The 24,363-nt window shown below is 46.4% G+C and overlaps 1 protein-coding gene across 1 annotated transcript; it reads right to left on the reverse strand.

Moving 5' to 3' along the window:
* Positions 1 to 8,275: 8,275 nt before the first annotated feature.
* CXCR1 (C-X-C motif chemokine receptor 1) lies at positions 8,276 to 10,620 on the reverse strand. Its single transcript, XM_004033190.5, has one exon. The coding sequence runs from the start codon at positions 10,602 to 10,604 to the stop codon at positions 9,552 to 9,554; it is 1,053 nt and encodes a 350-aa protein (XP_004033238.4). The 5' UTR covers positions 10,605 to 10,620; the 3' UTR covers positions 8,276 to 9,551.
* Positions 10,621 to 24,363: the final 13,743 nt, after the last annotated feature.

Genomic DNA, 24,363 nt, shown 5'->3' on the forward strand with positions numbered 1-24,363 from the left:
CCGATTTCCCAGTGGACTTGCCTTTCCAAGACTTCTCTGCTGTGATAAATAATGTTTGCCGTTTATGGAGACCTTAGTCTACCCTGAAAGCCTGGCATACATTACCCTGAACCTTGACAACAAGCTTCCAATGCTGCCATCCCTTCAAGGAGGGAGGGGTCCAGACAAGTTAAATTACTTGCTCACGATCACACAAGTCGGGATAGACTAAGCCCTAGGCTACCGCAAATTCACTCTGTGGCTCTCTCTCCACCACAGCACCTCTCTGTGTGTCACACAGCAGTTGAGAGCTCAGACTCCGAAGGCAGCTGGTCCTTGACTTAAACTCCAGTTTTGCCACTTACCCGCTGCTGTTATCTTGAGTGAGGGACTTAATCTCATCCCTGGCTTAATGACTGAAAGAATTCCCCCAACCCAGGGGCATTTGCTCTTTTTCTAAGAGGCCTGCCTAGGCCAAATAAAAGAATGGCTGACAGACCAGGGAGGGAAATATCGGATGGGGAGGTGGAAGAGAGGAGAAAGAGAAGGGGACAGAGAGAGGCCTTCTAGGAACTCCTCAGGTCAGACTTGGTCAGCAGCTGCCTGGAAAACACATACTAAGAACTGGCCTTCACAGGACACCTAATTGCGGATAATCACGATCTGGGCAAAGATGGATGTTTCATGTCAAGTTCACTAGAGCTATAGTCCTGTTTGTCCATCCCAGTACACTCTTAGATTTCGAGCATCCCCCATTCTTAGAACTGGAAGGAAGCTTGCCTAATCAAACTTCATTTTATGGGAGCGGAAACCAAGGTTCTGAAAATTTAAGTGAAGATTCAAGTAACACAGCAACTAAGTCTGTCTTTTTGCTCTGTTTTATTTAATTAGAAACATTTTTCCAAATCATCAGGTTCAGCTTGTGGTACACTAGGACCCCCAGATAGATCTCTTTGTTCCAGTGACCCTACAGGAAATTTCATAAACTCCTCACATACCCTCCATTCACACATTTCCTTTGTCCCCTTAGATTTTATTTCTTTAGTACATTACTTCGTTTGTTTGTTTGTTTGTTTGTTTGAAATAGAGTCTTGCTCTGTCACCCAGGCTGAAGTGCAGTGTCACAATCTTGGCTCACTGCAACGTCTGCCTCCTGGGTTCAAGCAATTCTCCTGTCTCAGCCTCCCGAGTAGCTGGGATTACAGGTGCCCACCGCCACACCCAGGTAATTTTTTTGTATTTTTAGTAGAGACCAGGTTTCACCATGTTGGCCAGGCTGGTCTCGAACCCCTGATCTCAGATGATCCGCCCACCTCAGCTCCCAAAGTGCTGAGATTCCAGGCATGAGCCACTGAGCCTGGCCCATTACTTTGTTTTAAGACTTAGCACGGAGTTGGATGCAAACAAGCATTTGTTACATAATCAGACAACTAGTGGATTCTCACTTAGGAACATGTGGAAATGTGCACAAAGACAGTACATGCTGAGTCTTGCCAGGGTCCCACTCAGAGGAGTGCTCAAGTGTGCTGGCCAAGTGGGGAACCCTGCACTGCACAGCCCTGAGACCTGTACCTGCCTAGTCTCCCCACACCCCCAATACCTTTAAAGCTGGAGCAAAGCCAGCTCTTTCAGGAAGACGGCCATGTTGTTTACAGTATGGGAACCAAGGGAGAGGTACGGATGTGGCCTCTTAGGTTTCAGTTGGGCAACACAATTCCTTCCCATGTCGGAAGTGACTAGATTTCTTCAGCGGTCCCTCCCCATTTACCTTCTAGATCTTACTTCTTCCATCCCCCTGATGCAAGCCTGGCTAAAAAAAAGGGGGTGATAGTTCTGGAATAACGTCGGGTCATTCATCCCCAAAACAGACATACATATGCACCCATGCATAAGCAACATGCACGTACACACTGTGGGTTACCTAGAAATCCCGTCAATGTATCCTCCTGGGGTACATAACATTTTCTGGAAGAAGGTTTTAACATAAGAAAGGGAAATAAAAAACAAGAAAAGGAACTTTGTTTTTCGTTTGATGTGCTATCTGAATTTCTGGTCATGATAATGGGCTGGCTGAAGAGGCATAGCAGCAACTCAGCAACACAAGCATGCCCTCCATAGGCATCCTAAATAACTTTTTTTTAATGTTTAAAAAGGCTGGGCGTGGTGGCTTATGCCTGTAATCCCAACACTTTGGGAGGCCGAGGCGGGCGGATCACCTGAGGTCAGGAGTTTGAGACCAGCCTGGCCAACATGGTGAAACCCCATCTCTACTAAAAATACCAAAATTAGCTGGCATGGTGGTGGGTGCCTGTAATCCCAGCTACTTAGGAGGCTGAGGCAGGAGAATTGCTTGAACCCAGGAGGGAGAGGTTGCAGTGAGCTGAGATCACGCCACTGCACTCCAGCCTGAGAAATAGAGTGAGACTCTGTCTCAAAAATAAATGAATGAATTAATTAATTTTTAAAAATAAATATCTGAGGTCAAAAGCAGGCAAGAGAGAGAGAAAAAAATCTCCAAGGGCCAGAAACGAAGAGGAAGCTTAAAAATGTATGGACTTATGAGGGAGTAGGATTAAAGCCAGAGGAACCCAGAAAGATACTGGAATTGATCATGTACCTTAAGGATGGGAATGATAATACCAGTGACCCTAAAGGCCCCATGTATAGCAGGAACTACAACTTGATTGCCTATAAAATTGTCAGGACCAAGAAAGAGCTGCCATGCCCTTGAATGGGGATAGAAAAGCACTTTGCAGCCTGAGACACAACCCCCAAGTGAGCTGCCTTCCTAGGTCATGAGAGAAAAGGGGCCAATTGAGGAACATTCCAGAATCCCAAGCCCTAGTATCAAGTGATGAGGACCCAAATCTGTCATTTGCAATGGTGTGGAAACTCAGGGCCAAGAAATATCAATAACAAAAAATGCTCTGAGCTATGTAACTCAGTAAGGCCCTAGCAGGTACAGCCATAAAGCCACCCCTGAATAGACTTCTTCATAATCCAGGGCACATGCAAGACTCCCATGAAACAAAAAAATGCCTTCAAAAGATGAATTCACAATAAAATGTTACAAAGAGCTGACAATCATCACAATCAACAGTCAGTCAACAGCAAATGGGAGAATTCACACTTGAGGAGCTAAAGATAATAAAGCAATTTGGATCTGACTTTAAAATAAGTATATTTTTTGCCATGAGAAGTGACTCACACCTATAATCCCAACACTTCGAGAGGCAGAGGTGGGAGAATCACTTGAGGCCAGGGGTTCGAGACCAGCCTGGGCAACATAGTGAGACTCCATCTCTCCAAAAGATATTTTAAACATTAGCCAGAGATGGTGTTGCGTGCCTGTAGTCCCAGCTACCTGGGGGCTAAGGAAGGAGGATTTTTTTTTTGAGACAAGGTCTCACTCTGTTGCCCAGGCTGGAAGGCAGTGGTGCAATCTTGGCTCACTGCAACCTCTGCCTCCCAGGATCAAACAATCCTCCCACCTTAGCCCCCAGAGTAGGTGCATTCCACCATGCCCAGCTAATTTTGTGCGTGTGTGTATTTTTTTGTGGAGATGGGGTTTCACCATGTTGCCCGGGCTGGCCTTGAACTCCTCGACTCAAATGATCCTCCCACCCTGGATTCCCAAAGGGCAGGAATTATAGGCATGAGCCACCACACCCAGCCCCTAAATTTTTTTTTTTTAAATAGGTCAAGCTTGGTGGCTCATGCCTGAAATTCCAGAAATTTGGGAGGCCAAGGAAGAAGGACTGCTTGAGCCTAGGAGTTCAAGACGAGCCTGGGCAACATAGTAAGATTCTGTCTCTACAAATTTTTTTTTTAATTAGCCAAAGGTGGTGTTGCATGCCTGTAGCCCCAGCTACTCAGGAGGCTGAGGCAGGAGGATTTTTTAATTTTTTTTTTTTTAAATAGGCAGGGTGCAGTGACTCAACCTGTGATCCTAGCACTTTGGAAGACAAGGAGAGGGGATCACTTGGGCCCAGGAGTTGGAGACCAGCCTGGGTGACATAGGGAGACCCCGACTCTATTAAAAAATTTAAAATTAGCCAGGCAGGCATGGTGGCACACACCTGTAGTCCCAGCTACTTAATAGGCTGAGGTAGGAGGATTCCTTGAGCCTGGGAGGTCAAGGCTGCAGTGAGCTGAGATTGGGCCACTGCATTCCAGCATAGGTGATACAGTGACATACTGTCTCAAAAATAAAATAAAATAGAATAATTCTTTTAAAAAAATTAAAGAATAAGGAAAACGAAGGGTGGAACACTGTCAAAGAACTAATACCAGATAAATTTACATAACCTAAATTTCCAGATTAAGAAAATTTACCAGGCTCCCAGCACAATGAATGAAGAAAAACACCGCCAAGGTACACATCATGCATTCTAAAAGTAAAAAGAAGATTTAAATTCTGAAATGATGGCATACAGTTAAAATCCAAAGGAATCTTTAAAAAAATCTACCAGGACCAATAAATGAATTTACTCAGGTCCCAAGTTACAAGGTCAATATACATACTGCAACTGTATTTCTATATACTATAGTAACCAAAAAAAGAACTGGAAAATGAAAACTTTTTAAGATATCATTTGTAATAGCATCCAAAAAACCCATAAAATACTTAGGGACAAATTTTGCAAAGTATGTACAAGATTTGTGTACCAAGAACTATAAAACATCCTTTGCAAAAAAATTAAAGAAGACATAAATGGAGAAAGATATCGTGCCCATGGACTGGAAGACTCAATACTACAATGTCAATTTTCTCTAAATTGATCTATGAATTCTACATAATCCAAATCAAAATCCCAGCTGGACATTATATAGAAATTGATAAGCAGATTCTAAAATTTCTCTGGAAACAGTCAAAGCAATTTAGTAAAGAGGAACTGGCCCCTTTCCTAAGAGTCACCTGTCCAGGTTGGAAGAAGACAATGAAGGACTCCAGGAGAGAGGTCTTTGAGAAAGAAAAATTAATAGATTATCCGCTGAGTGTGAATGTATTGAGGGAGACATTGGAACTGATGTCATGATAAGTACATGGAACATCCTCTCATCAATTCCAGGGAAAACAAAACTTGTACAAAGAAACATTGGATCCTACTGTGAATAATTTTTTACATAGTCATAATAACAAAAAATTGAATGTTGACTTAACCAAAAAATGTGGTATCTGTTTCTGGAGAATGGAGAAGGCAGTATTTGTGTTTGCTTGGATGGGGGTGAAAGCAGGAGAGGGACTGGGAGAATATTACATTCTCAAAGCCAAAAGAGAGAGTCAGTGATGATAGCTAAACCTGGAGGGGGAAAAAAACAAGAACTAGCAGAGGGCTGATCACAGTGGCTCGCACTTGTAATCCCAGCACTTTGGGAGGCTGAGGTGGGGGGATCACTTGAGGTCAGGAGTTCAAGATTAGCCTGGCCAACATGGTGAAACCCTGTCTTTACCAAAAAATGCAATAATTAGCCAGGCGTAATGGCGGGCACCTATAGTCCCAGCTACTCAGGAGGCTGAGGTGGGAGAATGACTTAAACCAGGGAGGCGGAGGTTGCAGTGAGCTGAGATCATGCCACTGCACTCCAGCCTGGGAGACTGAGTGAGACCAAAAAAAAGAAAAAAACTAGCAGAACAAGTATGATATTTAGAAATATATAGATCACTATCCGATGAAACAGCTATGAGAGCTGACAGCTGCTGCCCTTGTCTGCAGGGATTGGAGCTGGAAGGCTGCTGGTTTTTTGTTATAAGCTTCATAAAGCCATTTCATTTTTTCAACAATGTGTGTAAAATACTTAGACAATAAAAAGAAAATTTAATCTTAAAAAGTCGAGTTAACATGTTTCGATTATTTTTTATTTTATTATGTCTTTGATTCATTTCTACCCTGAAGGTTGGAAGGAAGACTTTGGATTTAAAAACTGAATACCAGGCTGCAAGAAAACATTGGTGCTGAGAGCTCCGCTGTTAGCTCCTTGTGGCTTTCTGGGTGGAACCTAGAGTGGCCTCTCTGACCGCTGCATGGAAACGGCAAAAGACAGGGCTCCACCACTGTCTCTTGGTGAGTGGTCTTCTCTAGGAAGGCACCTCTTTGGGACGATCCTTAGACCAAAGAGGAGACTGTCATGTTACTTCATTTGCATCTATGAGATTTTTCAGTCTCTGAAAGACTCTTATTAAAATACTACTTTGCTGAGAAAGGGGCAAATTTTACCTCTATGGCATAAAATGTTGATTGTCAATTAGTGTTTTTGCTGGAATTAACAAGAATGGGCCAGGGGATGGAGGGCAAGAGGTGGTGAGAGGCTGTGGTTGGTCAGAGGTGGAACTGGTTTAGGGGAAAACAGTAGATTTTCACATTTTGATTTAGAGTCTCAAACGTTGTCACCAAGGCTACAAAACAAACTTTAGGATTTTAACATCAGGAAGCATTGTGCAGAACATGCCGTTACATCCTAATCCCCGTACCTCACCTTACCCTGATGTGCATCCCCTCTGTAATCCCAATCTCATCACTGACCCCTCCCATTTCTGACCCCCACTCCTGTCCTAAGATTCACCCCATCCCCAGTCCCAGCCCCATCCTGGACAAGGGAGTCCCTCCTTAAGGCAAACACTCTCCCTGGCTCTGACTGGATCTAATCCTCACCCTATCTAGTAATTGAAATATCAGTTTTTGATACTTCAATATGCTGTTAACTAAGTACCAAAATCCTGGCATTTTTTAAAAATCTGAAATCCAAATCATTTGTGTCTTGAGCTATACCCAGAAAATTACAGGCTGCATTAAAATTTCCAATCAGCCTGGGTGCAGTGGCTCACACCTGTAATCCCAGCACTTTAAGAGGCCGAAGCAGGCAGATCACTTGAGCTCAGGGGTCCAAGACCAGCCTGGGCAACGTGGCAAGACTCCATATCTACAAAAAATTTTAAAAATTATCTGGGCATGATGGCGCACAGCTCTGGTCCCAGCTACTCTGGAAACTGAGGTGGGAGGATCACCTGAACTCAGAAGGTTGAGGCTGCAGTGAGCTGTGTATGCACCACTGCACTCCAGCCTGGGTGACAGAGCAAGACCCTGTCTCATTAAAAAAAAAAAAAAATCCAATCGAAAAATGTTGCACTTGTTTGAAGAGTCCACTATATCCCTCCCCTGTTTAAAACACTTCTGAGTTATTTTGTTGCTGTTTGAGCCTCATTTAGTTCCTAGTGAGGCTGAGCATTTTTCATGAGGTTATGAGTCATTTGCATTTCCCCTGGACCCAGTGTGGATCCCTATTTACTTACTGAAGCCTCTGATGGAGTCATCCTTGCAGGGGCATAAGGTGAAGAAGGAGGAAGTTGGACTTTGAGGAAACAGTAGGAGAGGTGGAGGGAGATCAGCGGAGGGAGGAGAGGAAAAGGAGGCCCCAGTTCTCAGCCTTCTGCCCTAGATTCTCTGTGCATCCTTTGCATCCTTCTTGTCTTCTCTGCTGAATCAGGTCTATCTCTTAGGGCTCAAGTGCCTAACTCCCTCCTCACTCACCTGCCTGGAGAGTCTTAAGCAGGACAGACTGAGGAGCCTCTGTCTTGGCCCCGGAAGAGCATCTTAGATGATGCTCCAGATAGGATGGTGACCCTACCAGGCATGTCTTCTGCTCCAGCCTTATAGCTACTAAGCCTTCCCTGATATTCATTCCAGGCCTGACACCCCCTCCCTGAGCCTCACCACTCCCCCACACTTATCCCATTCCAAAGTCTCACTCTCCATATCTGGTCCCAGCTCCATGTTGAATCTCCCTGTTCCCAACACCTCACTGTGACCCTGACTCTCACTCTCCCTCCTTGTAGATCTCTACCGATTCCTGGCATTCATCCTTCTCTGACCTCATCCCAAGCTGCCACCCCATCCCTGCCCCCACCCCATCGTTGATTTCAACATCAATCACTGATCCCCATCTCAAGCTTGATCTAGGTCCTGTCTCTGAGCCTCACCCTATCCCCAACCTCAAGCCTTCCCTGATCCTTCCCCACACATGCTAAACCCACACTCTCAGTTTTGCTTAAGCTAGTTTGACTTCTCTTTCTATCATTTGCCATCAGAAGAGCCCTGACATCTTAAGTCCTCACTTGGGACATTTTTACATAGATAAACATCTAATGAAGCTAAACCACAAAGGCAAACTTAATAAGTGGACAGACGGAGGCTGAAAGGGGGGAGGACAGACAAGAGGAGCTTTGAGCAGATGGTGTGCAAAAGACTGGTCTTTTCAGCATGCGTTCATTCCTGTGATCAATATTTATTGAGCATTTAGTAGGCTCCAGGCACCGAGGACATACAGTGAATAAACCGACAGGGCCCTGTCTCCAAGGAGGGAAAACAGACTAGGAAAAAACTGCAACTCATGGAAAGCATTTGGGGAGGAAGTGGTGAGCTCACATAGCTTGAGGAAGCCAGGCAAGGCCTAACCCAGAAGATGATGCTAACCTCAGGGTGAAGCTGAGACTCCCTGGAAGAGCATTTCCTTTTACTTGTGGACAAAGGGATCTTCCTTGGCCAGGGGTATGGGCATGAACAGGAGTTTCTGTGCCTCAAGAGACTGTTCTAGCAGGAGTTAAAGCCCCAGGGAACACTGCCCTTCAACCCAGAGAGGGGCCTTCTTAGAAGGTGCTGCCCCCATTCTACTGCAGGAACAGCCAACAATGCTGCACACACCCTTGACTCTGTCACACCCAAGATACTTCCACAGGGACAAGCACGGAACAGAAACTTTATTAGGAACATCTGCCTGCCCAGTGGAATTGTGGCTGCACATGGCTTTCTGGGGATGCTGACGCTCCACGCCAGACTGGAAGCTACAGAGGAGAAGAGCTAAGGGCTGCTTGTCTCGTTCCACTTGGGGCTCAGCAGGTGGCCAACATATGTGTCTGCGATGTTGGTCATGGGGGTAAAGGGGGTTCTTGTGGCATAGATTTGGCTTCCGAACCCTCTTTCTCTTTGTTCATCCACCACCCCCAAGGGGAACATGTGTTTCCAGCTCCTCACAAGGCCACCTGGCGGGTTGATGTTTTGGCAGTGCCTGCCTCAATGTCTCCAGCAGACACTACAACACACCTGAGATGGGAAAACCACCCCCTGAGCTTGGATCAGAGCACACAGAGCCACCAGCTTCGTGGCTTAACGCTTAACACTCAGAGTTGAGGAGATGCTCCTGTGAGGGTCAACGAGAGCGTCCAGCCCTCGTGAGGACACAGCTTCAGCCCTGTTCTCTCATCTAATGTCAGATTCGGGGCTCGGATGTGGCCATGCTAATTAGCCAGTTAGTGGGTTAAAGATGTGACGTTCAACGGGAATGATGGTGCTTCCTTTCCATGGAGGTGCAAAGGCCGGTCCTTGGAGGTACCTCAACGGCTCCTCAGAAGGTTGGTGTGGCCCCTGAAGACACCAGTTCCTAACTTCCCCACATCCTATAGCATCCCCCCAAAACCCAGATACTGCCTGTCCAGAGCCAGATCACCTTCCACACACAACCTCAGGGTGTTGGTTATTCTTTCCTTCCGAGAAGAGATATTCCTTCATCGATGGTTTTCAGAGGTTGGAAGAGACATTGACAGACGAAGAACTGTAGGAGGTAACACGATGACGTGCCAAGAACTCCTTGCTGACCAGGCCATGCATAGCCAGGATCTTGAGGAATCCATGGCGAAAATTTTGGCCGATGAAGGCGTAGATGATGGGGTTGAGGCAGCTATGGAGAAATCCCAGAATCTCGGTGGCATCCAGGGCCAGGCTGACGTTGTTGCGGCGCTCACAGCTCTCCTGGATCACCTGGGTCCTCATGAGGGTGTCTGCCAGCAGGACCAGGTTGTAGGGCAGCCAGCAAAGCAGGAAGATGAGGACAACAGCAAAGATGACCCTCATGGCTCGGTGCTTCTGCCCCATGTGGGCCTTAAACAGTGTACGCAGGGTGAATCCATAGCAGAACAGCATGACAAACAGCGGCACGATGAAGCCAAAGGTGTGAGGCAGGATCCGCAACACCATCCGCCATTTTGCTGTGTCATTTCCCAGGACCTCATAGCAAACTGGACTGGAATTGTTTGGATGGTAAGCCTGGCGGAAAAGGAAGAAGGGCAGGGACAGAATCATAGACAGTCCCCAGCAGCCAAGACAAACAAACTTGACCAAGTGACGCTTCTGGGTCAGTGTGCGTGTGGCATGGACAATGGCCAGGTAACGGTCCACACTGATGCAGGCCAACAGCAGGATGCCACTGTAGAAGTTGACTTCCTTCAGGAGTGAGACCACCTTGCACAGGAATGTGCCAAAAATCCAGCCATTCACCTTGGAGGCGGCCCAGATGGGCAAGGTCAGGGCAAAGAGTAGGTCGGCCAAGGCCAGGTTCAGCAGGTAGACATCAGTGACAGAGCGGCCGCCCCTGCTGTATAAGATGACCAGCATCACCAGGGAGTTTCCCAGCAGGCTCAGCAGGAACGCTAGGGCATAGGTGATGATCACAACATACTTGTTGAGTGTCTCAGTCTCTAGCCTACAGGGGCTGTAATCTTCATCTATAGGTGGCATGCCAGTGAAATTTAGATCATCAAAATCCCACATCTGTGGATCTATAATATTTGACATGTCCTCTTCAGTTTCAGCAATGGTTTGATCTAACTGGAAGGTTAGAAGGAAGGAAATGTGATTTAGTAGCTCGGATTCAAGGCATTCCCATCAAGGATGTGAGAGCAGTTACTGGGATATCCTTGGCTTCCCTGTTGGTTTGGCAACGAGAGCTCCCGTTCCTCCTTTGCCTCCAACCTGGTCTTCTTTGGAGGTTGGCTTCCCAGTGTTCTCCACCTTCCGCAACTCTAAGGCCTGGCCTGAGTGTGGGGTAAGATGGAATATGGGGAAAACACCTTAGCCCTAGCTCAACCTACAACTGCCTCCTCTCAGCCTATGTCTCTACCTCTGTCCCTCTTTAGCCTTCTCCATCCTCAGCTGTGTCTGTGCATTTGGATGTGGGGACCAGGTTGGTCTTAGACATTCAGGGAAGGGCCAGCATTAAGCAAAATGCAAGAAGGCAAACCTGTTCCCAGGTGTCCCCTTCTACTATTTCTTTTCCTATGTTCTCCCTGATTCTTGTTTACCCTCCTTAAAATCTACTGGGGGAAGGAAGTGATAACAACACATTGCATTAAACTGTATATTTTAAGCCTTCTTTAAATGAGGAGCACATATTTTGTTCCTCTGTCTAAAGGAGTTTTAAGTATTTGAGAAGATAAAGTCTCCATCTTGGTCCCTGAAACCCTCCACCCCCAACAAAATCCACAGAATCGTTCAAGAGTTTTCAAATATATTTCCTATTGTGAAATGTTTTACTGAAATAAGATCTTCCCAGAAGCCCAGTATGTGAAGCAGATAAAAGCTGAGCCACTGTGGGGCACAGTGTGCTAATCTCCGAACCCAGATGGCCCCTAAAGAGCCCCTCAAAGCTCCAGGACTCTCCAGAGAACAGTCTGAAAGCCTTTGGAAAGTCACCGAGGTTGGTTGTAAAGACACCTAGCATCCAGTCTTCATTCTATCCTGATTCTACCATTAATAAGTTTCGTGTGTAATCCCAGCACTTTGGGAGGCCAAGGCAGGCAGATCATGAAGTCAGGAGTTCGAGACCAGCCTGACCAAAATGATGAAACCCCATCTCTACTAAAAATACAAAAAAATTAGCTGGGAGTGGTGGCGTGCACCTGTAATCCCAGCTACTCAGGAGGCTGAGGCAGGAGAATCACTTGAACCCGGGAGATGGAGGTTGCAGTGAGCCGAGATCGTGCCACAGTACTATAGCCTAGGCGACAGAGTGAGACACTGTCTCAAAATAAATAAATAAATAAATCAGTCTCATGACCTTGAGTGGGGTCTCGTACCCCTGTAGATTTCAGTCTTCTCATCTGCAAATCGAGGAAGACAGAATCATCCACCTCTCATTTGCTGCCAGGCCTGAGGGTGTATGATGAGTCCACTCAGATCCACACATTTTAGTATGTTCCCTCCCTACCAGTATTTGCATTTTCACTGAAGACAAAGTCTTAAGGTGAAGCAATAAATATCAAATCGGGGAATGGTCAGCCTCTTCCCACAAAAGGGCAAGGTATAAAAAGAGGGGACGAGGAGGCTGTCCTCTTCACCTGCTAACTCCATGTATGAGTGGTAGTCACAAGAAAGGAAGCGGGCAGCAGAAATCCTCAGCTCCCACAGAAATGAATACATTTTCCAAAATAAAGTCAAGCCAAGCAGCCCTACCCCACAGAAAGTCCTAGCAAACAGAGGTGGCTTCCTACCTGAAGCACCGGCCAGGTGTGTCCAACGGTAGGAGCTGCAGTCAGAGATCAGAGTGACTTAACAGCTAGAGGGCACTTGATGAATAAACGGAAATAAGGAAACCATGTCAGATGACACCTCCCTTCTGAGCCCCACCCATGTCTACATTTGGGGAAGAACAGTTTAAGTCAAGGGATCACAGACTTGTGATTAGAGACTGCCAGGGTCCATATGACCAAGTGGGGGTCCCAGGTGTGAAGCTGGGGTTGAGGGTCCATTATCTGAATTCTCCACTCTATAGATGATCATTTTTATTATTTTCCTTTTCTTGAATTTATTTCCATTTGTTTATTCCTAAATTCCCTAGTATATCACCTGTGGAAGCTTGCAACTTCCTGACAAGTATAAAGGGCGAAGGATTTGACTTACAGCAGAGACTTCAGAAGGAGTCCCCCATAGGAGGGACTTGGGGGCAATCCAGTGGGAAAGAGGAGGAGGACTGCACTTGAGTTGTGTTTGAACAGCACGCACTCAATCTCTACTTATTTTGCAGGCTTCTTTGAGGTGGCCTAGCTCGGATTCAAGGCATTCTCATCAAGGATGTGAGAGCAGTTACTGGGATATCCTTGGCTTCCCTGTTGGTTTGGCAACGAGAGCTCCCCTTCCTCCTTTGCCTCCAACCTGGTCTTCTTTGGAGGTTGGCTTCCCAGTGTTCTCTACCTTCCACAACTCCAAGGCCTGGCCTCAATCTCTACTTATTTTTCAGGCTTTTTGAGGGTATTTGAATGGAACACAAACCCTCCTTTGCCGCCAGCCACTCTTTCGCACAATCACTACCAATGACCAGTTGGTTTAAATGGCTCTGAGGCTGACGGCATAGGCCACTCCCAGAGTCTGGCTGGTTAGCAGAGAGACCACAGAGCTGGGGCAGTCCATGAATGGAAGAGCTGTGGGCAAGGTCACTGCAGCCCCCATCTCAGTAACGGAGAATGGCTTCTCTGGGAACCCACCTTAGCTGCCTCCAGCAGCTAATGGCTGTCCTCTAGCTTGAGTCTTCTGGCACCTTCGTCACTTCTCCATATAACATGAACCCTGCTGTGAGGCATTTGCAAGTCAGCCCTCTTCTAGCTTGGGAGCCATGAGACAGCAAGAACCTTCTTCAATTCATGTTTATGTTCTCTTTCAGGGAATATAGTAGGTGCTCAATCAATGGTTGTGGAATAAATGAAGGGAGACATTTCTCCTGTGATTCATGGACCATAAGTCACCACCACGATTCAGTGTCTATTGCTTTTGGCTACACACTAAGGTCACTGGTATGCCTGATAGCTTCACTTCCACACAGCCCAGCTGGTCTGCCTGGCATTGCTTCTTCCCAACCTTCCTCTAATGTTTGGAGCTAATGCCAGTCTGTGCAAGTATAAATCCTGCCCTACCACAAATGCCAAATTTACCATGCCATGGATTCCTACAGTTCTGCACTGGAAAGAATTTTTTTCTTTTTTTAAGAGACAGGCTCTCACTGTGTTGCCAAGGCTAGAATGCAGTGGTGTGATCATAGCTCAGTGTAACCTCAAATGCCTGGGCTCAAGCAATCCTCCCACCTCAACCTCCTGAATAGCTGGGACTACAGGCAAGAGCCACTACATCTGGCTTTCTTTTTTTATATTATATTTTTATTTTTATTTTTTATTTATTTATTTATTTGTAGAGAAAGGGTCCTGATATACTGCCCAGGCTTATCTTGAACTCCTATCCTCTAGTGATACTCCTGCCTTTGCCTCCCAAAGCACTGGGATTACAGGCATAAGCCACCATGCCCAGCCGGCAAGCCTATTTTTTAAGCTAAGTTGTGCTTTCCTCCTGGGCTCTTTTATCATTCATAGATGGTAACAGGAAGTGTAAGGGGACAATAGCCACTCATGCTTTGCTTTTACTGATGTTGGACGATTGTGCTCTAACGCCTAGACTAGAAAGGAGTCAAAGATGGGGTAGTCCCAGGAGGTGGGAGACTCCCTCTATTAATCATCTAGGGAAAAAGCAGCCCCAAGGGCAGAAAATAGTCACTGGGGACACAGGAGAAAAAAGATGGGGGCCTAGACTGCAAAACACCTGCCTGTACTCAAGAAAGACCCTGAGGCCGGGAGAAGGATAGTTTTTGCCACAAGGGGGCAGCAGTTGCTAGACAGGGAATCCCCTGTGAGACACCCCCTTGAGAAAGACCAGGGCCAAGAGCAGGTATACTTAACACGGGGTGTTAAGTTCTTCTTGGTGTATAATTCCCTTCTGCTTTTCCTAAACCCTCAGTAAGTCGGTTCACCACTCCAGTCTATTTCAAGGAATCACTGAGGGGTTAGGGAAGAGGCTGGTCTCCTGGAGCCCGAGGAGTGAAAGGGAGCAGCCCTGCTGCATGAGTGTGGTGAGGGCAACAGTGATGCTGGGGTCTCCAGGAGAAATTGCATCTGGAGGACGAGGGTGGAAAGAACCTTTCACTTCGCAGTAGGACGAGCATTTCACTGAAGGAGGGAGAAAGCACATATAGATGAGTTTAGAATAAAATTTTACCCACTTCAAAATGTTCCAGCAAGTCAGCCCACCCAACCTATCTTCTATACCTCACTTCCCACTTATAACTGTGCCCTCTTAAAAGGGCCTAGAATGCTCCTGCTGAGAAAGCATTTTTCCATTCCATGTAGAGCTCCCAGTGCCACAAAGAAAGCTGTGACAGGTGCAGCCCGAATGCCAGTCAACTGGCAAAATGTAGTATCTCTTTGGGTGACATCTTCTTACCACTCTGTTTTAAACATGATGACTTCTGCACAGACCATGTGAACAGCACAATGTGGCTGTAAGAACATCTAATTTGTCCCTGCTTCAGCCTTATGCCAGCTTCATCATCTCTTCTCATTCCTCCAGAAGAATCCACTTGGATCTGGGATCGAAGTAGAGGAAAGGGGTAGAGGGAGGTTTCTCCTCTCTCCCCAGTGACGTCCTCATAACCACAGCAACAGGCTCAGGGAGTGAGTCTGTGACCTAAGATGATCCAGTCAGAGCAAAGTTCAGATGTTTGCTCAATGAATGTGGAAAAGCAAGTATATAGTCTTGTTGCAGTCAGCAGCCATTTTGCTACCATAAATGGCAAAAACAGTCCAAGGAAAAAACCAACACACAGAAGAAGGCAGAATTGAGAGAATCAGGGAAACAGACCAAGAGTCCTGAACAAACCATGCCCAGAGGCCATCTTCTCTCTGTACTTTCTTCGGTTCCATGAGCCAATAAATTGTCTTTATTGTTAAGACCAGTTTAAGTTGACTTTTCTGTTACCAGCAACCAAAACATGCCCAACTGTGAGAGTTCTGGAAACCAAACGTGGTCTAGGATGAGAGGAGCAGGGAGTAGTGTCAGTGAGACACTGGGTCAAGGCTGCAGTGGTAAAGATACAGGGGCATTGACAGACACGTGACCTAGCCAGGTGCAGACCTCCCAGCCCTGATCTCCAGTCTCCAGAGGAAGCCAGAGAAGGACCTTGAAAAGTGAGCATATTTGTTTCCTGCAATCTCCGTTTTAAAACTAAAATTAAATTTAAAAATTATTTCCTGCAATCTGAATTTTTTTTAAAAAAATTAACAAATAAATAAATAGGCCAGGCATGGTGGCTTATGCCTGTAATCCCAACACTTTGAGAGGCCAATGTGGGAGGATTGCTTGAGTTCAGGAGTTCAAGACAAGCCTGGGCAACATAGCAAGACCTATCTCTCTAAAAATAAAAAGTAAAAGTAAAAATTAGCTGGGCATGGTGGTGCGTGCCTGTAGTCCCAGCTATTAGGGAGGGTGAGGCAGGAGGATCGCTTAAGCCAGAAAGGTCAAGGCTACAATGAGCTATGATCACACCACTGCACTCCAGCCTGGGTGATGAAGTGAGATCCTGTCTCTAAATAAATAAATAAATAAAGTGAGCCTGGGCGACTTAGTGACACCCATCTCTACAAAAATGTTTTAATTATCTGGATGTAGTAGCACACACCTATAGTCCCAGCTACATGGAAAGCTGAGGCAAGAGGGTCGCTTGAGCCCAGGAGTTCAAGGCTGCAGTGAGCTACGATCACTCCACTGCACTCCAGCCTGGAAGACAGAGTGATGTACTGTCCTGAAAGAAAGAAAAATTAAAAAAGGAAAGTGAGCGTCTGAGCACTCATCTGAAGGAAACCCGCCGGAATGGATTCAGAAAATCTGCATGAAGGACCCAGAATTCCTTGCTTTGAAGCCAGACAGACCCGGATGGAAATACTGGCTCTTCTTTACTAGTTTGTGATCTTGGATGGTGACAGGAAAGCATTTTTCTATTCTATGCAGAACACCCAGTGCCATGAAGAAAGCTGTGACAGGTGCAGCCTGAATGCCAGTCAACTGGCAAAATGTGGCATCTCTTAACATTTATCAAAATATCCTTATCTATAAAAATGGGGATAATAATACTTACCTCTCCAAGCTGTTGTGATGATGGAAGGCTTGAGCTCCAAACCAGCTGGTAAAAATCCCAATTCTGTCCCTGGCTAGATGTGTGCCCTTGGGCAGCTTAGATGCTCACTCTGTGCCTTAGTTTTCTCACCTGCAAAAGGATAATAAAAGTAGGACCTAGTTTATAGGATTGGCATCAGGATCAATTAGTTAATATATGTAAAGTGGTTGGCAGATAGTAAGTGTTCAGTCACTTTTAGTTCATCCTGGTCTGACTGGCTCCAAAGCAGGGAATTCTGGGTCCTTCATGAGGATTTCTGAATCGATTCCGGAGGGTTTCCTTCAAATGAGTGCTCAGATGCCCACTTTCCTTTATTTTTCTTTCTTTCAGGACAGGACATCACTCTGTCTCCCAGGCTGGAGTGCAGTGGAGTGATCATAGCTCACTGCAGCCTTGAACTCCTGGGCTCAAGCGATCCTCTTGCCTCAGCCTCCCATGTAGCTGGGACTATAGGTGTGTGCCACCACAACCAGATAATTAAAACACTTTTGTAGACATGAGGGTCTTGCTATGTTGCCCAGGCTCTTATGATCACTTTATTTATTTATTTATTTATTTATTTATTTATTTATTTATTTATTTTGTACACAACCCCCATGGTCCCGTTGGGGAGCTGTGTATCGAACACACCAAAAAATGCAGAACCTTTGACGCTGAAATTCCACTAAAAGAGGGAAGGGAGGAAGGGAGGAAGAGGAGAGAGGGAGGGAAGGAAGAAAGGAAAGAAGGAAGAAAGGAAAGAAGGAAGGAAGGAAAGGAGGAAGGAAGGAAAGTAAGTTTATCACAGGGTTGTTTATAATAATAAAACAGCAATAATGTCAATGTTCTTCAAAAAATGTTTATACAAATTATACTGGATTTATAAAATGGAATACCATGCTTCTATTTAAAATAATGTACAGCTATAATTAATGCTATGGAAAAGTGTTTGTAATAGGATGCTAAGTGGCAATAAAGATTAACAAGCAGAATGTACAGTATTACATTTTGTATCAAACACATATATGTGTATGCACAGGGAAAACACGGGAAACGTAGTCAAATGTTAGCAGGGGTTATCTTTGGGGATTGTAGATATTTGGGATTGTAGATATTTGCTTCCTTGCTTATGTCTTTTGATGTTGCTCAATCTTTAAAATAAGTATTACTTTTGCAATCAGAAAAAAAAAAAATACACACCAGGCGCAGTGGTTCACGCCTGTAATCCCAACACTTCAGGAGGCTGAGGTGGGTGGATTGCTTGAGATCAGGAGTTCGAGACCAGCATGGTCAACATGGTGAAACCCTGTCTCCACTAAAAATACAAAAATTAGCTGGGCATGGTGGCGTGTGCCTGTACTCCCAGCTACTTGGGAGGCTGAGGCAGGAGAATCGCTTGAGCCTGGGAGGCAGAGGTGAGCTGAGATTACACCATTGCACTCCAGCCTGGGCAGCAGAGTGAGACTCGGTCTCAAAAGATAAAAAGAAAAAAAATACATATTTAGCCATTTTCTTAAAAAAGTCAGTAAATAAATACCACTGTAGCAGTCATTCCTGTCCCCTCACTCCAATTTGCCTGCCCAGCTCTGTTTGTGAGCAGACGCCCAGGATTCTGAGCTTCCGTCCCACTGGGCTCCTCCCTCCTCAGCCCTGAAACCTGCAGGCTTTTTTGCCTCTGGGCTCCCACACCACTTAGTTCTCCACTGCTGCTGTTTTCTCAGACTGTTTTATGCTTATTTCTAGGAGTCTTTGTCTCACACTGGACTATGAGTAGGCAGGACTCAGGCACAAAGCCTGGCACCTGGTCATGATTCATAAAGCTCCCCTGCCTTCTCTCCTGGCCCCTCCTGAAGGCCGGAACTGTAAAGGATTCTAGTTTGCATCCCTGGTGCCCAGCAAAGTGTGTGACACAAGGAGGGGTGTGTGACCTCTGCAGGTGCCTGGGGCCTGGGCTCAGAAAAGCCCCACCTTAGCGTCTGATATTCTACAGTCGCTGTCTTATAATTCTTAATAATTTTATCTTGGAATGTGTGTTTTATAAGTGAAGTCAGCCAGGCACAGTGACTCATGGCTGTAATCCCAGCACTTTGGGAGGTCAAGACTAGAGGATCACTTGAGCTCAGGAGTTTGAAATCAGCCTGGGCAACATAGCGAGATCCCCATCTTGACAAAAAAAAAAATTTTGGGGGGGGCAGGGCACGATGGCTCACACCTGTAATCCCAGCACTTTGGGAGGCCGAGGCAGGTGGATCACGAGGTCAGAAGTTCAAGACCAGCCTGGCCAACATAGTGAAACCCTGTCTCTACTAAAAATACAAAAACTAGCTGGGCATGGTGGCGCGCACCTGTAATCCCAGCTATGCGGGAGGCTGAGGCAGGAGAATTGCTTGAACCTGGGAGGCAGAGGTTGCAGTGAGCTGAGATCGTGCCACTGCCCTCCAGCTTGGGTGACAGAGCAAGACTTCATCTCAAAAAAAAAAGTTTTTTTTTTTTAATTACAAGTTAGGAAAAAAACATGGGAAGTCCACTGGGTCATGCACAGATACTGGGAGCCTCAGCTCACATGCTGTCCCACCTCTGTTGCCTTGAGGGATGAGGTCTCAGCTACCCGCTCCCCAGCCTCAAGACCACCGTAGTCCTCACTTTCATGCCCGTCCATGTGAAGAGACCAACAAACAGGCTTTGTGTGAGCAATAAAGCTGTTTATTTCACCTGGGTGCAGGTGGGCTGAGTCCGAAAAGAGAGTCAGCAAAGGGTGGTGGATTATCATTAGTTCTTATAGGTTTTGGGATAGGCGGTGAAGTTAAGAGCAATGTTTTGTAGGCAGGGGTGGATCTCACAAAGTACATTCTCAAGGGTGGGGAGAATTACAATGAAACTTCTTAAGGGTATGGGAGATTACAAAGTACATTGATCAGTGGGGGTGAGGCAGACACAAATCACAATGGTGGAATGTCATCAGTTAAGGCTATTTTTACTTCTTTTGTGGATCTTCAGTTACTTCGGGCCATCTGGATGTATACGTGCAAGTCACAGGGGATGCGATGGCTTGGCTTGGGCTCAGAGACCTGACACTCATCCCTTGGAGGTAGCTTTGGTGCAGCCACAAGGAAGGTCAACATCAGGGCCCAGGCTCCCATGACGGTCTGAACTTGCCCCACGAGTATCCCTGTGCCCCAGGGGTTGCAACATTAAAAGCAAATAAGAAACACTCTGTCCAGTGAATACAGCAATGAAATGAGCTTAGAGATGCCACAAATTCTTTTTATCCCTTCAGCTCTCAATCTGCTCTTTCTTCTTGTCACTTGGGCTGCAGGGCATATGAAGATTACCCCAGAGGTTCAAGCAGTTCTTGTCATCGCTGAAAAGATGGGGGGATGTGAAATATTCCCACCTTAACACAGCGGATATGATTTGTCAAAGAATGTTTCGTGCCCCAAACACCAACCTGTTAGCAATGTAGCACTGTTTGATCTTGGGCACTTGTGGCATTGCTTGGCACTCAGTCTTCAGGGTCCATGACGGAGAATGCTCTTCTCAGATGCCCCTGCTCAAATGAGAGGCATGCTGGCGTCCAGAGGCTTCATATTGGACTCAGACCTAACGTGCTGGCCTCAGAGGAGGACTCGAGGAAAACGAGAGCAAAAACTACCTCCAGCCTCATCGTGTCTCAAATGACCCCACTTCATACCAGTCACAAAGCTTGGGAAAATGGGTCCCCCAACACCGTTTCCTAAGCCCTGAGACTCTCCAAGAGAAGAATGCCTGGGGTTGGGAAGGGAACTATGTCCCTCGCTCACCACCCCTCAGGCACGTGGGCAACAGGAGATAGCACAGGATTGTGTATGGGAGGTGGACAGTCAGTGATGTAACTACCCAAGGGGTTCACCTTGCCCGCTGCCTAGACGGAGCCAATTCCTCAAGACAGAGGAACTGCAATGGAGAAAGAGGAATTCACACAGAGCTAGCTGTGTGGGAGACTGGGGTTTTATTATTACTCCAGTCAGTCTGGAACAAGCAGGGAGCAGAGTTTTCAAGGAAAACTTGGTGGGTGGGGAAAGCCAGTGAGCGAGGAGTGCTGATTGGTCAGGGATGAAATCATAGGGAGTCGAAGCTGTCATCTTGTGCTGAGTCAGTTCCTAGGTGGGGGCCACAAGATCAGATGAGCCAGTTTATGATCTGGGTGGTGCAGCTGATCCATCAAGTGCAGAGTCTGCAAAATATCTCAAGCACTGATCTTAGGAGCGGTTTAGGGAGGGTCAGAATCTTGTAGCCTCCAGCTGCATGACTCCTAAATTATAATTTCTAATCTTGTGGCTAATGTTAGCCCTACAAAGGCCATCTAGTCCCCAGGCAAGAAGGTCTGCTTTGGGAAAGGGCTGTTATCGTCTTTGTTTTAAACTATAAACTATAAACTGAGTCTCTACCAAAGTTAGTTCAGCCTATGCCCAGAAATAAACAATGACAGCTTGGAGGTTAGCAGCAAGATGGAGTTGATTAAGTTAGATCTGTTTCACTGTCTCAGTCATAATTTTCCAAAGGCGGTTTCAGTGATGTGTGGGGTGAAAAAGCAGGTGATAAAGTTCCCTTGTTGGGACTCTTTTGTGGAATCAATGGCTATAAATTGTGAAGAAGGTTCGCACTGCAAATACAGTGTTCTCATCTCAAAGCAAACTATACTTCCCAAGGAAACCATGTATGTCAGGGCAAGAGGACAACACCATTTTGTATCGGGATGTGTCCCTCATGCCCTGAAGCGAGGCTTCTCTTAGCTTCCCCACCAGTGACAGGTAACAGCTCCTGTTCTCAGCTGCCCTGGCTGAGCTAATCCATGAATGCTTACCTCCCTGAGGAGGCTGCCTCACATCACACCCCTGAGTGGAGGAAGGATCCTACTTCCCATCAAAGGACCTCTCTCCCAACAAACAGAACTGTTGCCTCTGCCACACCTCTTTTGGCCAAACTGGGGATGTGGGGTGGGAGTTGCCCCACATTCCCCTCTCTTCTGCTTCTGAATGCCTTTGTCATACAAAGGGCAAGGGAAGCCAACATCCAGAGCTCTTTTGCTGGTCAGAGATTCCCCGAGTGTCTGTCCTTACCCCAGTCTGCTGCATGTGTCTGTGTCATAAAGCTTGGGACTCTGGTAGGAAATGGGGAAATGGGAATAAGTAAATGTTGCCCTAAGAATGAGTCTCATTCCTCTGTTCTTGTTGGGATGTGTTCTTGGGAAGGGTGGGAATTGGGGGAAGCTTGACTTTGTGTCTTCATCAATAAACTTATTTACACACACAGACGCACATACACACACACACCCACACCTTTTTCCAGTTAAGGGCAAGACAAAGGAAGAAAGGAAAAAGCTTTCTCCAGCATTTAAACAAGGGGCCTGGCCAGGCACAGTGGCTGATGCCTGTAATCCCAACGCTTTGGGAGGCTGAAGCAGGTGGATCACTTGAGTCCAGAAGTTTGAGACCAGCCTAGGCAACATGGCGCAACCCTGTCTCTACAAAAATACAAAAATTAGCCAGGCAGGGTGGTATGTGCCTGTAGTCCCAGCTACTTGCAGGGCTGAGGCATGACGATTGCTTGAGCTCAGGGAGTTGAGGCTGTAGTGAGCCATGATCAAGCCATTGCACTGCAGCCTGGGTAACAGAGCAAGACCCTGTCTCAAAAAAAAAAAAAAAAAATTAATTTTAATTTTAAAAAATTAGGACAGGCACGGTGACTCATGCCTGTAATCTCAGCACTTTGGGAGGCCAAGGTGGGAGGATCACAAGGTCAGGAGTTCAAGACCAGCCTGGCCAATATGGTGAAACCCCATCTCTACTAAAAAATACAAAAATTAGCCAGGCGTGGTGGCATGCACCTGTAGTCCCAGCTACTCAGGAGGCTGAGGCAAGAGAATCACTTGAACCCGGGAGGCAGAGGTTGCAGTGAGCCGAGACTGTGCCACTGCACTCTAGCCTGGGTGACAGAGTGAGACTCTGTCTCAAAAAATAATAATAAATAAATAAAAATTTAAAAAAAATAAAAAGAGTCTTACAATTTCATTTTGTAATGGGTACTGCAAATTATGTAGCCAGTCTTGATGCCAGTTAAATACGTGTTAGATAGATGAAATACTGAAGGAGTGGAGAGGAGAAACAGCGGAACAGAATTCTCACCTTAGCTCAATGGATGGCAACTATTCTTCCAATTGCCAAAACTCATGGACTCATCGCTGATGCATCTTTATCTCTTATACTCAACAGTCAATCCACCAGAAACTGCTGCTGACTCTGCCAAAGTAAATTGCAGCTCCTGTTTTCTCACCAACTTCATTGCTATTGCCCTATCTTCTGCCACCCAGTGTCCATTCTCACCTATATCATTGAAACAACCCTGCTCATCCCTGCTCCCACCCATTGTGTTCTGTGGTATATTCTCATCACACCAGAGGGAGCAATCCTTTTACAATGCATGTCAGATCATTGTCACTCCTTCTTAGTATCCTGCAACTGAAGCAGGATATTTCCCTGACCCCTTTGCACGTGGGAACTGGAGTGTAGGTGCTGGAATTAGCCGGCTGCTTTGGCGTTAGTTCAATGGACAGGGGCAAACTCTACTCACTAGGACTCACTGCACTCCTCACTCGTGGGAGGGGGAGCATGCAGGTAAGCAGGTACAAGAGCCAGGGTGAGTACTTTTCAGGCACCAGCAGAAACAAATTCTATACTGGCCCCACAGCAGCATCTGGCGGGGGTGCCCACAACCCCTGAAGCCCCAGAGGAAGTGTTACAGTACTCTTTTAGCTCTGCTGTCCATGGATGGCTTAAGTGTTAACAGCTTAGTGGAGGGTTAGTGTGACAGACTTCGGCACCCACACTTGTGGCACCCCAGTTCTTGTCTGGTGTCCAAGAGAAAAGAGGTCACATGAACCAATTCGAAAGATGGTAAATGAGGGAGATTTTACTGCAAATGAAGGTGGCTCTCAGCAGGATGGGGAGTTGAAAAGGGGATGGGGTGGGAAGGCAATCCTCCCCCAAAGCTATACCATCAAACTCTCCCTCTGAAGTCAAGACACTTCTCTCTGACGTCCAGCCATAGTCTCCGACATCCAGCTGCTTCTCCTCTCTCTGCCAGTTGAGCCTGGAGTTTCCATGGGCACAGGATGAGGGGTGGGGCAGGCCATGGGTGATTTGGGAAAAGGCAACATTCATGCAGGAAAACAGGGATGTATGTTCTCACTTTAGGCCGTGGTACCAGGCTTTTCGGCTTGAGGGTGGGGCCCTCGCCAAGGACCTGCCCTCTTCTGCCCAGAATTTCCCTGCCTCCTGTCCCTATCACAATGTCTCCAAAGTACAAATTCTATTGCTTTAAACATTTTAGATGCATTTTAATTAAGTTTATGGCAGAAAACCCCGGCAAACACTACCTTACCCAAGTGAGGAAGGCTCACATCACCAGGGAGGATATATAGACCTCAGGTACACCTGATACAATGTGATGAGAAGGCACCTCATCTCGGGGGTATGCCCTCCAAAACCCATAATCTCAGAGTCATCATGAGAAAAACATCAGGCAGATTGAGGGACATTCTACAGGACA

This window comes from Gorilla gorilla, chromosome 11 (assembly GCF_029281585.2).
Source record: "Gorilla gorilla gorilla isolate KB3781 chromosome 11, NHGRI_mGorGor1-v2.1_pri, whole genome shotgun sequence".
Lineage (NCBI taxonomy): Eukaryota > Metazoa > Chordata > Mammalia > Primates > Hominidae > Gorilla > Gorilla gorilla.